Source organism: Geotrypetes seraphini, chromosome 1 (assembly GCF_902459505.1).
Source record: "Geotrypetes seraphini chromosome 1, aGeoSer1.1, whole genome shotgun sequence".
Lineage (NCBI taxonomy): Eukaryota > Metazoa > Chordata > Amphibia > Gymnophiona > Dermophiidae > Geotrypetes > Geotrypetes seraphini.
Genome location: NC_047084.1, coordinates 414,994,019 through 415,011,948, shown reverse-complemented (window position 1 = coordinate 415,011,948; position 17,930 = coordinate 414,994,019). Strand labels below are relative to the sequence as shown.

At 41.6% G+C, this 17,930-nt stretch overlaps 1 protein-coding gene across 1 annotated transcript in view; it reads right to left on the bottom strand.

Moving 5' to 3' along the window:
• GRIN3A (glutamate ionotropic receptor NMDA type subunit 3A) overlaps window positions 1-17,930 on the bottom strand; it is a 358,631-nt gene that overhangs the window by 66,397 nt on the left and 274,304 nt on the right. Inside the window, exon 6 of the mRNA XM_033918694.1 lies at window positions 9,963-10,078. Coding sequence (XP_033774585.1) covers window positions 9,963-10,078 — 116 coding nt within the window. The remainder of the gene's footprint in view (window positions 1-9,962; window positions 10,079-17,930) is intronic.

Below are 17,930 nucleotides of genomic sequence, written 5' to 3'. Positions count from 1 at the left end.
CTGCCACGCTTCTATACCAGTATCCTGCTCCCTTCTCTTACCCTTCATCCTAATTCCATTCAGTATCCTGACCCCTCACCTCTCCACTGCTGCTGTATGCTTCTCAAACCAGAAGCAGTGACTGTAAACTTAAATGCAGCCATTTCAGGACCTTCCTGCATCTCCCTGCTGCTGGCAGCTCTGTTCTGGAACAAGGAATTGATGTCAGAGGGGGGTGGAACGGCAGATGCGGGGAGGTGCAGGAAGGTCCTGCAATGACTGCATTTAATGTTTACTACTGCTGTTGGTTTGGGAAAGCAGCAGCGGCAGAGTAGAGAAAGAGGTCTCAGACCCAGCGTGCCAGCTGTGTACCCTCTTAGAACATGCACCTGGGGTGGACCTCCCCCCTCCCCCAACACAATTTTGTATGCCACTGTCTGAAGGTGTGGTTAGAATGAGTGGCAGGGAATGAACAAGATCGGTGATGGGAGAAGAAGCAGAATAGGATATAAGTATAGAGGGTAGAAATGGGGAACTAGAAAGTAGTGAAAGACAGGAATGGGAAATAAGAGGACAAGACAATAAATAGATGCACAAGGCTGTAGGGGAAAAGATGAAATAAAATCTAGCTAAAAGGCAAAAAGACAGATAAGAGAAATTCAGAAAAAAAGCTGAAACAGAAAGATCAGAGAGAGATGTCAAGAAGAAGATAAGGAGTGAAGAAACAGAAAATGGATATGAGATCTTGGAAAAGGACTTAAGTAAAACAAGATAAAGTACTAAAGACCAACTAGGACTAACTGAATTGTAAAAATATAATGATTAGACAAAGGTACAATCCCCCTGATGTTCAGTGGGACTTAGCCAGCCAGGAACAGCTCCTGGCCAACTAAGTACCATTTGGCTGGCTAAATTCTTGTGTTAAGCAGAAGATAGCTGACTATTTCCCGCTTGCTGGATTGGCCAATAACTAGCTATCTTGTGCAACATAGCCGGTTGACTACTGCCAATATTCAGCAGCTGGTTGGCTAAGGCTAATAGCTAGATACAGTAGCATGCCTAGCATTTGTGACACCCAGGGCCCACCATTTTTTGACACCCTCCACATCTATATGAAAAATATGATTTTTAGTAATAATCCACATATCGAACAAGAGTATACCTAGGAAAAGGCAGCATCTTAAACACTGCAGTGAGCACTAGAATACCAACACATACATTGTAAAACTAAACAAGCCAGATCCCGCACAGTCAATTGATCCTGCAGTAAATGCCAACTGAAAACTATGTCCTTTTCATACACACAGAACAGAGATACACCCTCGCCTAATATGGAATAATCACAAACTAAAAATAGAAATATGTAGACAAAAGTTAAACTGAACCGCCAAGAATCCAGATTCTGCATACAATGCAACACCTCAACACCACAGAAACAGTGACATATGTCCCCTAATACTGTGCAAAATATAAAGACAGTAGATATAAATTTGAAAAAACTGATATACATAACAATCACCACTTTACAAATTAACAAACAGAAATAAAACAAATAATGATAAATAAGAAAATACCATTTTATTGGACTAATTCATTCTTCAATTAGCTTTCAGAGGCCAAATCTTTCTTTAGAAGAGTACAGTATGCTTCTGTTATGGTATCCTGTCCTGAGGTGAGGAAAGGGGTTTAGTCCCCGCAAAATTTCCTTATTTCCATTTCCTGTTTATAAAGTTTATCAATACAGTTACAATACTACTTGATTCTAAGTAAAGCAACAAAAAAATCTTTCTACCTTTTGTCGTTTCTGTTCTAATCATCTTCTCTTCGCTTTCTTCTTTCTATACAGCGGCTGCCCTCTCTTTGCCCCTTCCATCCAGCTTCTGCCCTCTCTCTAGCTCTTCCATCTACTGCCCACACTCTTTCTGACCCTTCCATCCACTATCCATCGCTCTTCCATATAGTATCTTCCCTCTTTCTATGTCCTTTCAATAAACTGTATATCCTGTGACCCTTTTTCTCCTTTGTACACGATTCATTTCTGCTTCACCCTCTCTCCATTTTTCTTACTCCACCCCCTCCCCTATGCTCTGGAATCTCTCTCTTCTCCTTTCCTTCCTTCTTTCCCACGCCACACCATAGTCTAGCATCTCTATCTCCTTCCCTTCTACCTCCCCATGCCCTGGTATCTCTCTTCCTCCATGATCTGGCACCTCCCTCCTTTCCCTCTGGTTTGGCATTTGTCTCCTTAGTTTCCCTTCCCTCCCCCATGCCCTGGAATCTCTATCCTCTCCTTCCAACTCCCTCTCCCCCTCCATTATCTGGCATCTCCTCTTCTTCCTTTTTCTCCCTCCCTCCTTCCTTCCTTTCCCCTGGTCTGGCATGTCTCCTTCCCTCCCTCTCCATGGTCTGGTATCTCCTTTCCTTCTTGGCATCTCTCGTTCCTTCTTCCTCCTTCCCTCTCTACTCCCAATTAGGTTCAGCAGCAGTAGCAGCAGCATATTTCTCCCCTTCCCTGTGCAGCAGCAACATTTCTCTTTCCCCTTCCCTGTGCTACAGCAGCTTCTCTACCCCCTTCCCTGTACAGCAGCAACATTTCTCTCCCCCACTTCCCTGTGCAGCATCAGCATTTCTCTGTCCCCCTTCCCTGTGCAGCAACAGCATTTCTCTACCCTTCCCTTCCCTGTGCAGCAACAGCATTTCTCTCTTCTTTCCCGTCCTTGTGCAGCAGCAGCATTTCTCTTCCCCCTTCCCTGTGCAGCAGCAGCAGCAGCATTTCTCTCCCCCTTCCCTATACAGCAGCAGCATTTCTCTCCCCCTTCCCTGTGCAGAAAGAGCATTTCTCTCCCCCTTCCCTGTGCAGCAGCAGCATTTCCCCCCTTCCTTGAGCAGCAGCAGCAGCAGCAGCAGTAGCATTTCTTTCCCCCCTTCCATGTGCAGCAGCAGAAGTAGCAGCATTTCTCTTCCCCCACCTTCCCTGTGCAGCAGCAGGATTTCTCTCTCCCCTTCCCTGTGCAGCAGCATCATTTCTCTTTCTCCCCTTTTTCCCTTCCCTTCTCCGTGCAGCAGCAGCATTTCTGGCCTGTTCTTTGCTGTAGCCATTTTTTCGTTAAAAGCCGTGGGCATCGACACCTTGCGAGATCCGCAGCTGCGTTGGAAGTCTTCTCTCTGATGTCGTGACATCAGAGGGAATGCTTCCAATGCAGCCACGGATCACATGAGGAGCTGACGCCCACATCTTTGAGTAGAAAAACAATTGCAGCAGGGGAGCCGTCCAGAAGCTAAACACCTGCCGGAGGGAGGCACAGAAGGAAGGGAGGGAGCACAAGCTGGGCCACGGACACCCCTGATTTAAAGTTTACTGCCACTGCTGCTGGTTAAGGAAATCAGCAGTGGCAGAATAGGGAGGGTGGCTCCGGACCCGGTGGGCCGGCTGTTTACCCCCTTGGGGCGTGCGCCCGGGGCGGTTCGCCCCCTCCCCGCCCCCCACTTGGTATACCACTGGCTAGATAGACCCGCTTAAAAAGCAGGTCTATCTTTCGCCACTTTGTCTTAGCCGACCAGCAGCTGAACACTGGCTTCACCAGCTAAGTCTAAGGTGATGAATTTTGACCCAGAGGCCAAATATAGCCATAACATTGAATATCACGGATTGCTGAGGCTCATGGGTTGAATATCAGTGTGAGAGTGTACGGGTGGCTGCGATCTTCGCGGGGTGGGAGGGTTGGGAGTGTGGGGGGGATCAAGGTGATCGAGGGCCAGAGGAAGTGGACATCAGTCCTGCCAATGATCACTATGGGGGTAGGGTGGGAGGGGTCAGGAGTGTGGGTTTCTGAGGCAGAAGGGAGCGGGCATCCTTCCTGCCTCTTTTTTTTTTACGGGATTCCACAAGGTTCAATACTTTCCCCCCTTCTCTTCAATATATTTCTCTCTCCACTTTTAAATTTAGCACAGTCTTTAGGTTTTACTACTTTTGCATATGCTGATGACATACAACTAATTCACCCTTTAGACCCAGAAAATTTGGATCATATCACAGATATTAACAATAAACTTCTCTCGATAAAAGATTGGCTTTTCTCAAACAAATTAGCTTTAAATCTCAAAAAAACAAAAACAATGCTCTTTCCTTGGAAAAAAGACACTAAATTAATTGCTCCAATTTCCATTAATAACACAGTATTAGATTTGGTTACTACTATAAAAATCTTAGGCATTTTGATTGACGACAAACTTACCTATCATGATCATATTAGTAATACTGTTAAAACTTGTTTTTACAAACTACGTCTTATTCGCTCGCTCTCCAAATTTCTTAAACCTGAATCAATAAATATCCTGATCCATTCTTTAATAATTTCAAAATTAGACTACTGTAATTCCCTTCTCATTAACATAACACAAAAGGAAAAAAGAAGGCTACAATTAATTCAGAATACTGCCGTGAAATTATTATACAACGCAAAAAAATATGATCATGTCACTCCCCTTCTAATTAGATCTCATTGGCTTCCGGTAATTAAAGCCGTCACTTTTAATGAGCCACAATTCGTCAATAGATGGTTAATCCCTTATAATACTACTCGTTCACTCCGCTCTACTTCTTCCAACCTCCTTTCGGTTCCCTCATTGAAGGTGATTGGAACTAGGCGAAACGACATGTTCTCTGTTATTGGCCCTCAGTCTTGGAATCTCCTTCCGCAACACATTAGGGAATTAAAAGACTTAACCATTTTTAAAAAAACACTAAAATCGTTTTTTTTTAAAGATGCATATGATTCTTAATATTTTATTATTCTTTTTTTATCAATAAATATATATCCCCCTCCTATTTGGTTTTCCCTTGTTATTACTTTATCTTTACTGTCCAATTATTGTAATTTCTTCCCCATTTATCCTCACAATTCAAGTATGTCTTTTTACCCCAACTAACATTTTATTATACGCATGTACTTTAGTATGTTAATTTTTTTATCTTTAACAAAATTCAGTTTAAATTGTCACTAATATTTAAATTGTATGTATTTAGGTATTAATTTGTATGTATTAAGGTTTTGTACATCGCTTAGTGATTTAAAATAGGTGATTCATTAAGAATAATTAAACTTGAACTTTTGTTTTTGTTAGGGCGGGGGCTGTCATCGGGGGTTCTTTTGTTGGGGGGAGGGTGGGACAACTTTTTTTTTAAATGAGGATAGATATTGTGCATGTGTAACACATTCACAACATCTGTGCTGATTAAAAAAAAAAGAAAAATATTCTTCCTGCCCTGAACAGCTGAAATATATAGAGCAGGGTAAACTTAGAAAAATCAGGAGAAATCAACAAAGAAGAGTGATAAAAAGTATATGTTGAAACAAACAAATCACTCTAGATGATACTTATAAGTATGCTGTATAGATGATATAAGAGATGTGCAAACAAGTTTTATATGCTCAGAATCCTGGAGGTGGTAACTGGGGAAAACCCCAACACTACCGCCTCACCGCCCAATCTTTCAAGTTTCAAGTTTATTTGGTAATTTGATTAAACGCCTATCAAAATACTAAGCGTTGTACAATAATAATTAAAACAGCTGAAAGGCAGGAGGCTGCTTCGGGGCTTCCCCTGCCAGCTCTGAACATGTGTCAAAGTCGCTTTTGCAATGACCAATGGGGTGGGATTATGGCAGACCTCCACAAAACTCATTTGCATGGAAAGTCATTTGGATATCGATTGCCGTTTTTAAATCAGACAATTTGTTGGCCCCCACAGTGACCCACAGGATTTTAAGGATGATTTTTAGTGCATCTGGGCCTAAATAGTAGATTTAAAACCAGAGAAAATATTTCTTCACACAACATGTAATTAAACTATGGAATTTGTTGCTGGAGAACGTAGTGAAATCAATTAGCTTAGCAGGGTTTTAAAAAGGTTTGGATAATTTTCTAAAAGAGAAGTCCATAGGATATTATTGAGATGGTGTGGATAAATCCATAGCTGATTCCTAGGGTAAGCAGCATAAAATCTTGGGATCTTGCTAAACTTTGGACCTGGGTTGACCACTATTGGAAACAGGTTACTGGGCTTGATGGACCTTCGGTCTGTCCCAGTGTGGCAATTTTTATGTTCTTATGTTCTTAAATCCAGGCTTAATACCTACTAAGTTGATTCATGAAACTGAATTCCTATTTGATACTCAGAAAATCTGAATTAAAAAAATACATATTTAATTTCAGTTTCATCTGCTGAACAAGGCTGCTGAACAAGATGAAATCGATGGGATTAGGAGAGACTCTAACTGCATGGGTTAAAGATTGGCTTAATGGCAGACTTCAGAGGGTGGTGGTTAACGGTACCCTCTCTAAAATGTCGGAGGTGACTAGTGGAGTGCCACAGGGTTCGGTCCTGGGCCCACTCCTCTTCAACATATTCATTGGGGATCTGACTCAAGGGCTTCAAGGCAAAGTAACCTTATTCGCTGATGACGCCAAACTATGCAATATAGTAAACGGCCATAATCTACAAGATGCTATGGAGCAAGACCTGCGTACTTTAGAAAGTTGGTCCTTGATGTGGCAGCTGGGCTTTAACGCCAAGAAATGTAAGGTCATGCATCTCGGTAACGGAAATCCTTGCAGAACTTACACCCTGAATGGAGAAACTTTAACCAGGACTATGGCAGAACGAGACTTAGGAGTAATCATCAGTGCTGACATGAAAGCAGCCACTGAAGTGGAGAAGGCTTCATCTAAAGCACGGCAGATGATAGGTTGTATCAAGAGAAGCTTCGTCAACAGGAAACCTGAAGTCATGATGCCATTGTACAGAGCCATGGTGAGACCTCATCTGGAGTACTGTGTGCAATTCTGGAGGCCACATTACCGTAAGGATGTGCTCAGAATTGAGTCGGTTCAGCGGATGGCCACCAGGATGGTCTCGGGGCTAAAGGGTCTCCTGTATGAGGAAAGACTGAGCAAATTGCAGCTCTACACTCTTGAAGAGCGTAGGGAGAGGGGAGACATGATTGAGACATTTAAGTACATCACGGGACGGGTCAAGGTGGAAGAGGATATCTTTCTTCTCAGGGGACCCTCGACCACAAGAGGACATCCACTCAAACTCAGGAGAGGGAAGTTTCGTGGAGACGCCAGGAAGTACTTCTTCACGGAGAGAGTGATCGAGCATTGGAACAAGCTTCCAGTGCAGGTGGTCAAGGCACGCAGCATCCCAGACTTCAAGAACAAATGGGATACCCATGTGGGATCCCTACGAGGTCATGCCAAGGGATAGGGTCACTAGGACTTGAATGAGCGGGTCAGTAGAGTGACAGTATAATTACAATTATACTTAAGGGGTCAGAAGACTTAAGAGGGTGGGTAAATAGTGTGGGCAGACTTGATGGGCTATATGGCCCTTATCTGCCGTCATCTTTCTATGTTTCTATGTTTCTATCTTACTATATGGTATGGTATGGTATGTCCATCACAGATTCATTACATGAAAAGCCCAACCCTGACATCATTTCATAGGTTGTGAAATGTATCTACAGTGGCCAATATTCAGACTGCAGGAGAAGGCTGGCTACCTCCCGTTGTTTGCGGTGAAACTGGAAATTCAGTGCCGGTGCCATATCTGGTGACAGGCATTTAATTTCTGGGTTTTTTTAATGGTCGGCTGAGACATAGCCAGTTAAGTCAATATCCATTAACTAGCCGGCTAAGTCCTAGTAGCCAATGATAGTCCTGTTTTTTAGAACAGTGTTTCTCAACTCGGTCCTGGAGTACCCCCTTGCCAGTCAGGTTTTCAGGATATCCATAATGAATACGCATAAACTTGATTTGCATACATTGGCCTCCATTATATGCAAATTTCTTTCAAGCATATTCATTGTGGATATTCTGAAAACCTGACTGGCAAGGAGTACTCCAGGACTGAGTTGAGAAACACTGTTTTGGAAGGGTCTATCTGGCCGCTGAACATAGCCAGCGAGCCAATGAATATTGGCTATGACATGTGACATACAGCTGGTCACCAGCTAATCCTTTGAACAAGATATTCAGCAGGAGATAGTCAGCCATCCCCCACTGAATATTGGTGGTTAGTCAGCTATGTTTGGCTGGCCAGGAGCCATTCCTGGCCAGCCAAATAGAGCTGAATATCAGCTGTATAGTATTTATGGGGCTGCTTTCAAAAAATGTACTCAAGTATCTTTTTTCCCAAAGACAAGAACTTCCCTTTGAAAATTATAAGTCAGAAAAAGTATATACACAAATCTGCCATTATTATTTGTGTGGGAACTTTCTACATGTGCACTTGCAGACATACTTTTGGAAATGTAAAAAGTATGAATGAGTACTCTTTGACCTAATCCAACCACCACACTGGAATACCTCTTTAACATGTGAATATTGATTCTAGATCACTTTATTGTCTTGTGCTACAAGTGAGGGTTCTGTTCAGCTCAGGGGTAAGGGGAAGATATCTTGATTGGTAAGTTGAATAATGCCAGCAATATTTGGGGGATGATGTGTGGTTATAACCAAAACTCTATCATGTTTAGCTGCCTATTAGGTTGGCATAGTGGAGACTTGACAACCAGTGTTTAAACTTAGATGACTGGGGACCACACAGAATGGTAGGCATGGCTCTGGCAATCTTGTTGGACAGACTGGATGGACTGTGCGGGTCTTTGTCTGCCATCATTTACTGTGTAAATGGTGGGCAATTTTCAAAACAACAACAAAAAAACATTGCCAGATGTAAAACATTGTTTCTGCCAAAGAAAGTTCTTGAAAATTTGCTCACACTGGGAATCATTATGATTTAGTACAGTGGTCTTCTCTAATTTTTAAGTTGGGGCCACTTTGCATCCAAATGATTTAAAGAGAGCCCCAAATATCATTCCATATGGGAATGAGACATTACTGACCAGTGTGTGCCAGTGACATTCATCCCCATCAGACTACCTTCAAATGTTTCACTGGAGATATTCTCAAAGATATTCTCAAATGCATTCTATGTTTCTATGTCTATTGAGAATGTCCTTCAACCATGCAGTTTTCTCCCCATCCAATTTCACCTTCTGTGGGGAGTTTAGATAGAGAAGCACCATTATAGCAGGAAAAGAATCCTGAATAATGATGGGGCTGTCCAAGAGGTCTCTAGGGGCTGCCATTGGCCTCCAGCAGTAGTATAGTAAGGGGAAGACGGGGGTGCAGACCGCCCCAGGTGCCGTCTTTGTGGGGGGCACCAGCGCCTCTCCTTCTCTCTACCCCTTCCTGCATACTTCTTGAAATGTCCATCGGCACGAGCAGCATCTTCCACCTGCTGCTCATGCCAGCTTTAGCTCCCTTCTGACATCACGTCCTGCTTGCGAGACCAGGACGTGACATCAGAAAGGAGCACAGGCCAGCATGACTATGTTTCTATTTTTAAAAGAAAATGGGATAAGCATGTGGGATCTCTTCATGGAAGAAATTAGGGGAGGGTGGATCATTGGGGAGGGCAGACTTGGTGGGCCGTGGCCCTTTTCTGCCGTCATTTTCTATGTTTCTATGATGCTGCTTGTGCCGGTGAACATTTCAAGAGGTATGTGGGGGAGGTGCTAAAGCGGTGAGGGGCGGGGGCGCAAGGTTCGGTGAGGAATAGTGATGCCGGGGTGCACTGTCCCACGCATCAACCTCCGTAGCTACACTACAGGCCTCCGGGCTTGCAATGAAGAATACTGATTTATTATGGAGGGATGAATGTGTATATTATAACGCAGATTCCTTAATGTCAATCCCATTTGGATTTCTGCCAGGTACTTGTGATCTGGATTGGCCACTGTGGAAACAGAACACTAGGCTAGATGGACCATTGGTCTGTTCTTAAGTTACTCAGTATATTTATAGTTTAGGAACTAAAATGAAAACAATTTAGGATGAAGAGTCTTGTGAATGTAACATTACGACTACTGGTAAAACACTCCCCAAATAAAGAAGAATTGAAAGCAATGATCTTACCTTCAATTGCAAATGGTTTCCCCACTGTGAGTAACTGGCAATCAGCATCGATTGAAACCTCATAATCCAACAGTGCTTTGTCCATTATAAAGGCATCCAGTTTTTCTGGGTCATTTCTGGGTTAAGAAAACACACACATATAACAGGATTTATTTTTTTTTTTAAAGCCAATCAGTATATAGCAAACCAGCAACACATGAAGCAGAGATAATGTGGACCAAAGTGCAGAATGGATTTAGCTCACACTTATTTTTTTTTATTTTTTTTAAGTAGTAGTTAATTCTTAGGTAGTTCCCTGTCTTTGGAGGGTTTATAAACAGGTCAATATTCAAAAGCACTACTATTTCTGGAAAGTTCCCTTGAGGTGATAACTGATAGAACCACTATGTTGCTGACACTGGCTTTGGAAAGTGATAGGGAATATATTCTTCGTTTGTATTTTTGACATATTACTGATAAGTTTTGGGGCTCTAATGTTAGAATTTTCCCAGATTTGGCTCAGAAAACCCAGAAGCGAAGGAAGGAGTTCTTGGCCCTGAGGCCAAGAGTCCACGCTCTTGGAACTACTTTTTGGGTTAAATTTCCAGCAAAATGTTATATTTCCTATCAAAGTAAGAATTTTCTTTTTTTAGCCCAAACAGCTTTTAGACTTTATAGGGCCAAAAGGAGGGTTGGTATCTCATTCTAATGATAAATGATCTGCCATCCGGCTGTAGGTTAGGTCACCTATTGCCGTCACTCTAATATACAAAAATTTTCAAATTTGTTGAAAATTTCCTTTCTTGATTTCCATAATTGTGGACTAAATATTAGCTAAATCTTTCCAATACATCTGTTTGTATAATTATTTGATTTTCCTTACAAATGTTTCTGATCTGTTTCAAGTTGTGTATGCTTGATTTAAAATTGAAAAGGTTTAAATAAAAAAGTTAAAAAAAAAAAGATTTAAAAGTACTAAACTTTAGAATTGCAGCCAGTATGGGAACAATTCTAAAAACAGACGACAAATTTAAATAGATGTTACACACATAAATGTCTAGAATATTAGGGGCCGGTATTCAGACTTCAAGTCAGCCCAGAAACTCAATGCCAGGCCATTTCTGGTGACTGGCATTGAATATCCTGGTGGTTTTTGGCTGGTTTAAATTTAATTGGCCAAGCCGATATTCAGCGCTGGCCAGTTAGGTTTTATTTGGCTGTGATAATGGCAGTGATTAAATCTGCATTTTAACAAATGTGTCTACTTAGTAGAGTTAAACTGATGTTGATGAGCTATGATTTTCGATTAGTGGTACAGACCATGATTATCTTGAGGTTGGATTATTGCAATATGTTTTATTTGGGTATAGCATCATCACGACGCAAAGCATTACAAACAATCCAAAATAGCTGCGGCACATTTTATATGTAATGTAATGTAATTTATTTCTTATATAAAGCTACATCCGTTAGGTTCTAAGCGGTTTACAGAAAATATACATTAAGATTAGAATTAAGAAAAGTACTTGAAAAATTCCCTTACTGTCCCGAAGGCTCACAATCTAACTAAAGTACCTGGAGGGTAATAGAGAAGTGAAAAGTAGAGTTAGAGGAAAAATAAAAATAAAATAAACATTTTAACAAGACAGCATTGATCTAAATACTTTGGAAGGTAGAAGAGAGGAGAGAAAGGAATAGAAGCAGAAGGGGGAGCCGTTGAACAGTAGAATTCAGGAGAAATTTAAATGATAGAAATAGAACAAAACAAAGACAAAAGGCAAAACAATAGATAAGATTAAAGATAAATCATAAGCTGGAAAGAAAAATAAAATAAAACTTTGTCTTCAATCCACGGTTTCAGCGTCAGTGATGAAGTGGAGCAAGTAAGTTTAGGAGGAGCGATTGACGTTTCCAGAAAGGGCTTCTTCAGGGAAGAGACTTGGCAGACAGTCCCAGGATGCCTATGTCTCCTCCCCTGCGATGTTCTCCCATCCATGCATTCCCTCCCAGACACACTGCCCGTGCCCCAGCCGCTCCAAGGAGGCTGCCCCAGATGAGGCCCACGGTGAATGCAGGATTCTCTCCTCTGCGGGAAAGCCGCCCGGATCCGACAGTCGATCTTCTTAGCGGATTGCATGGGGGGAAGAGTTCACACTCTTGGTAGGATCGGGTCTGTGTGCTCTCGGTGGTTGTGGCTGGTCTCGTTGCTGCTTAGGTGTAAAAGCAGTTGATCTCCACTGCTGCTGATATTTAAAAGCAGGCAGATTGATCTCTCCAATGGACTGCAGGGGGAGGAGTTCACACTCCTGGCAGGATCGGGTCTGTGGGCTCTTGGTAGTTGCGGTAGGTCTCGCTGCTGCTTGTATGTAAAAGCAGTTGTTTTTCTACTGCTGCTGATATTTAAAGCAGGTAGATTGATCTCTTAAACGGGATATAGGGGGAGGAGCTCACATGCCTGGTTGGATCGGGGCAAGGGCTCCTATTATAGGCTGCTTAGGTGTAAAAGCAGTTGATCTCCTACTTCTGATAATATTTAAAAGCAAGCATATTGATTTTTCCAACGGAATGCTGGGGGAAGAGCTTACTTGTTTGGCTGGATCAGGGCAAAGGGCTCTCGGTAGTGGTGGCTGGTCCTGTTGCTGCTTAGGTGTAAAAAACAGTTGATCTTCCTAGTGGATTGCAGGGGGAGGTGGAGCTCACACTCTTGGCTGGATCGGGTCTGTGTGCTCTTGGTAGTTGCGGATAGTTCCGCTGCTGCTGAGGTGTAAAAGCAGTTGATTTCCCACTATATCACACCTTTGCTGAAAAAAACTTCACTGGCTGCCTGTGAATTGTCGCATTGTTTTCAAAATCCTTGTATTGGTTTTCAAAGTGATTCACTATAGAATCCCCTGGTATCTGACACAGGTGATAAAACTGTACCAACCATCTAGACCTTTGAGGTCATAGGGGATGATCCAGTTATCTACAAATGAGTTCTTGCATGTCCATTACGATCATACAAGAACATCTGTGATCTCAACAGCAGGGGCATCTTTGTGGAACACTCCAAAAGGAGCCTTAAGATTACTTTCGGATATGCAAAAATTTAAGAAGACATTCAAGACAACTTTATTTATGGAAGCTTTCCACTAAACACGAAGTAAATAAGTAGTGAAATTTTTGGAGAATATTGTAACTATACTGTCTGGTTATGTATTTGTTATATTTATGACTGTATTTTGTAAGTTGCTTAGTTTTAAGGGGGTAAGAAATTTTTTTAATAAATAAAATATTTATTTATTTTCCTATTTATATATTTACATTACATTACATTAGAGATTTCTATTCCGCCATTACCTTGTGGTTCAAGGCGGATTACAAAAGAGTTATAGAAGGTGGGTTACAAAAGAAGATCTCTGGTCATTTCCAGAAAAAGTAAAGAGTAGATCCAAAGTTTATATTTATATACCACACGATCCAAGATTTAGAAAAGAGAAAGATATTCCAGCTATTTCAGTGGCCTAATTCGGCCACCAAACTTAGCCGGCAATGCGTTGAATATCGCTAGAGAGCTGGTTATATTACGCAATATAATTGGCAATATGCTAAGCATTAACTAGTAATATTCAATGGGAGCTAACCAGATATCTCCTGCTGAATACTGCCAGATAGCCTGGCCGGTTAAATGGTTTAAAATATTGGATGACTAGTGTATACATGCATATGTACCTATATTCTGCCTAAGCACTATTTTGTACATATGTACATGTGTAGATATATGTTTCTTGCATAGGATATATTTACAAGGGAGGAGAATACAGTAGACAAGTAGATTCATACGCACAACTTATACAACCTAATAGAATATCTCCAGCATTTAGCATGAGTATTTTCACCAGCTCTATGGCTGGCATAAATGGTCACACCCACATACACTCCCCCTCATTCTATAAATGCTACCCAAAGATGGGCCACAATTAAGCACATGGTTATACAACAGGGTCAAAACACTGCTGCTCGAATTCTTTCTGATGCCAGTAGATTCTATCAGATCATTGATTACCTATTGCTTCATGTGTTCATTTGCAGAGTCTTACACTTATCCTAAAACTTCTTTACTCTCACACTCCCTCCTATCTGTGTCTATTGGTACAGTGCTACTCTCTAGAGTTCTTTGCTCTCTTGATGATCTACACCTTCAGATTCTGTCACCACAAGAAGTTCACTACCAATCAATGAGAAATAAAGCTTTTAATTTTTTTTTTTTTTTTTTAAATGCAGGTCCATTTTAAGGCATTCCCTTCCATGATATGTACAATTGGAGCCATCCTATTCTAGATGCAGGTCCCTCTTGATAATCCACATATTTGAGAAGTCTTTCAATCTGCAGTTGGACATGGCTGTTCCTCACAGAATCCATTGACTCATGCGAATCTCTGTGTACTATGTCTTTTCTATCAGTCTTCTGATAGTGTTTCTGAGAATTTTTCTACACTGGCCATACTATTCAGATAATGTCATGCGGAGTGAAGGCAGAGTATAGGCATTTCACCTAACCCTATGGAGAGGTGGTGATGTTCAGCTACTTATGCAGATTAATTTAGCCCAGTCAAAATATTGTCCTGACTTAAAATATACTGTATATACTCAAATATAAACCAACATTTTGGGTGGTCTTGGTTTATATTCGGGTCAGCGCCCACCCCCTCTCTTAAACCTGTTTCAGGCCTCGTCTGGACCTGCCATAAAACCTGGTAGTCCAACAGTGGGCCGGAACAGGAGGGATCTCTCCTGCCTTCTGTTCCGGCTGACTCTAACAACTCTTACCTCCCTCCCACCTCCCTGATTAATAAAAGGTGTACCTTTAAAATCCCTGGTGGTCCAGCGGTAGGCCAAGACAGGAGGGATCTCTCCTGCTTCCTGTCCCAGTAACTCTAACAACTTTCACCTCCCTCTCGCCTTCCTGATTAGTAAAAAGCATACCTTAAAATCCCTGGTGGTGCAGCGGTGAACCGTGGCAAGAGCTATCTTCTTACACTCCTGCCCCATGCAGAGCTGCTATCTGAATGGCTGCCACAAGTTTTTTGCGGTCTCGCAAAGTTGCCACAAGAACTCACAGCAGCCATTCAGATAGTGGCTCTTCATGGGGCAGTAATGTAGGAAGATTGCTCCTGCCCCGGTTCACTGCTGGATGTCACGTCATATCCACGCATGCTCGGAGGTCGTCCACACATGGCCCCAAGCTTGGGGCCTTCCAAAACCCGGACAAACTGCCGGGTTTTGGAAATCACTCTGGACACCCAGACAGTCCTCTAAAAAGAGGACATGTCCAGGTTTTCCAGGACATCTGGTAACCCTACATTTTCTTCACTGAAATGGAGTGTCCATATGAACCCCTAAAGTGTATTTTCATTCTTCCTAACCTAATAAAAATTGGAAATAGTTATACAAAACTGGGTTGAGTATGTGTCTCTCTGTCTGTCTGTTGGAGACAAAATAGTTTTCCAAAGATTTAACAGGATGGGATGAAATGGTAAAAAGACATTAAGGAGCCAATATTCAAACCACAGTTCTTAGTTGACATCCAATTTCTGGTTTATTTCTATCTGTTAAAAATATAACTGCTAAGCCAATATAAGTTATAGCAGCCAAAGATACAACTACTACTATTAATTATTTCTATAGCGCTACCAGACGCATGCAGCGCAAGACCTGCTATTTATGTGGATCTATCTGGCTGCTCAGTTTAGCTGGTCAGCCAATAAATATTGGCACTAACTGCCTATGGAATTGGTTATCGGATAGAAAACAGAGAGTAGGGTTAAATAGTCATTTTTCTCAATGGAGGAGAGTAAACAGTGTAGTGCCGCAGGGATCTGTACTGGAAATTATAACGACAAGTGAGGTGATTAAATTTTTTCAAAGTTGTTAAAACGCATGTGGATTACCTTGGGAAATTGGAAGACTGGGCGTCCAAGTGGCAGATGAAATTTAATGTGGACATATGCAAAGTGATGTATATTATTGGGAAGAATAATGCAAAGTGATGCATATTGGGAAGAATAACCCAAGTCATAGTTACCGGATGCTAGGGTCCACTTTGCGCCCAAGAAAAGGATCTGGGTGTCATTGTAGACAATACGATGGAACCTTCAGCCCAATGTGTGGCAGTGGCCAAAAAAGCAAACAAGATGCTTGGCATTATTAAAAAAGGGATAGTTAACAAGACTCACCTCACCTGGAGTATTGCATTCAGTTCAGGTCTCCTTATCTCAAGAAAGATAGAGCAGCGCTAGAAAAGGTTTAAAGAAGAGCGACCAAGATTATAAAGGGGATGGAACTCCTCTTGTATGAGGAAAGACTAAAATGGTTAGGGCTCTTCAGTTTGGAAAAGAGAAGGCTGAGGAGAAATATGATTGAAGTCTACAAAATAGTTATCTATCTCCAGCTGAACATCCCAGTAATCGATTAGCTTGGTCACCAGCTGTGTCGTGTGACATAGCCAGTCAGTGCTAATATTCATTGGCTGACCACCTGTCTAGTGGCCAGATAGACCCACCTAAAAAGCAAGTCTATCTTTGGCCACTATGACTAAGATGGGAAGAATATTGACTTGGCTGGCTATTTCAAACGCTGCTGAAATTAGCCCAGAAATTTAATGTCGGTAGCAAGATACAGTCCCAGAATTTAATTTCCGAGTTTACCACCAACTGGGGGAGGTAGCCAGGCTCTTTATAGCAAAAGAAACATCTAAGTTTGTTTTGGGCCAAAGTCGCTAGTCACCCAAAGTTGGCAGTGTCTAAAGTCCATTCCCGAAAAATACGTCCAAAATATTTTTATTTTTCGAAAATCATCTAAGTATACATCCAGTCGTTTGGTCGGCCACACCGCTAAATCGTCTAAAAATTCATCGAAGTCAAAAATGCATAGAACAAGACCTTTTGTATGTGGGAAGGGCCAGGAAAGTGATGGACTGGACACCCAGACTTGGCAACACAGTAGTGGGGCACCTTACAGGGCACAGCTGCGAACTTCACAAAAAGGGTGCCATATACACATCTCACCACAACTCCTTTATAGGTTATGGTAAACCCCCTCAAAACACCCCCCAAAACCCACCTGTCTACAACCCCAATAGCTCCAGACTACTGGTGAAATTTAAAAGTTTAATGGTATTTGAATGATTTTATTTAGGAGTGAATTTTTTTGGTATGGTTGGTGTTTGTATGGTTAGGTTTATTCTGTTCAACAATGGATTTGTGTTTTGGTTGTTGTTGTTTTTTTTAATTTTTTTGGGGGGGGTTCAGAGTGAATGTTCCTTAATATGTTTGCTATTTATATGGAAATGTGAAACGGATGTCACTTCCACACCCCTTTCTATAGACTCACACTTGTCAAAAGTTTCTTCAATATTCACCAACCCTCAGAAGTGCCACCACGATACTCAAAACATTTCACAGTATCTGGCTTCACGCACTATATCTTCACTGGGTCCAACTTTTCTAACTGTCTTAGTTAAATTGTTTTAAAGTTATTTTAAACATTTTGTAAACAACCATTTCTAAGAAAGGTTTTAACTTTTGCCTTCAGGTGGTCAGTTTGTAGGGACATCTATGCCGACATGTTTCACCTAACGGGTTTTTTCAAGGCTCATATCCCTCTACAAGCTTTCACCGTCTTATACAACCACCTTCTTATACAACCAGTCCTTTAAACAAAGAGTATCGTGGTGGCACTTCTGAGGGTTGGTGAATATTGAATAAACTTTTGACAAGTGTGAGTATATAGAAAGGGGCGTGGAAGTGACATCCGTTTCACATTTTCAATATACAGAGTTTTGCTTGCACAAGAGCGATTACATAAAGATATAGTGCTAATCTTCAAATGCTATTTATATGGGCCAGGTCTATACTATGTAATAATGGAGTTCTTTTTTTAATATTTATTTTATTTTACTTTTATTATATTCTGCAAACCGCTTGGACCAGTGAAATGAACGAGCGTTAT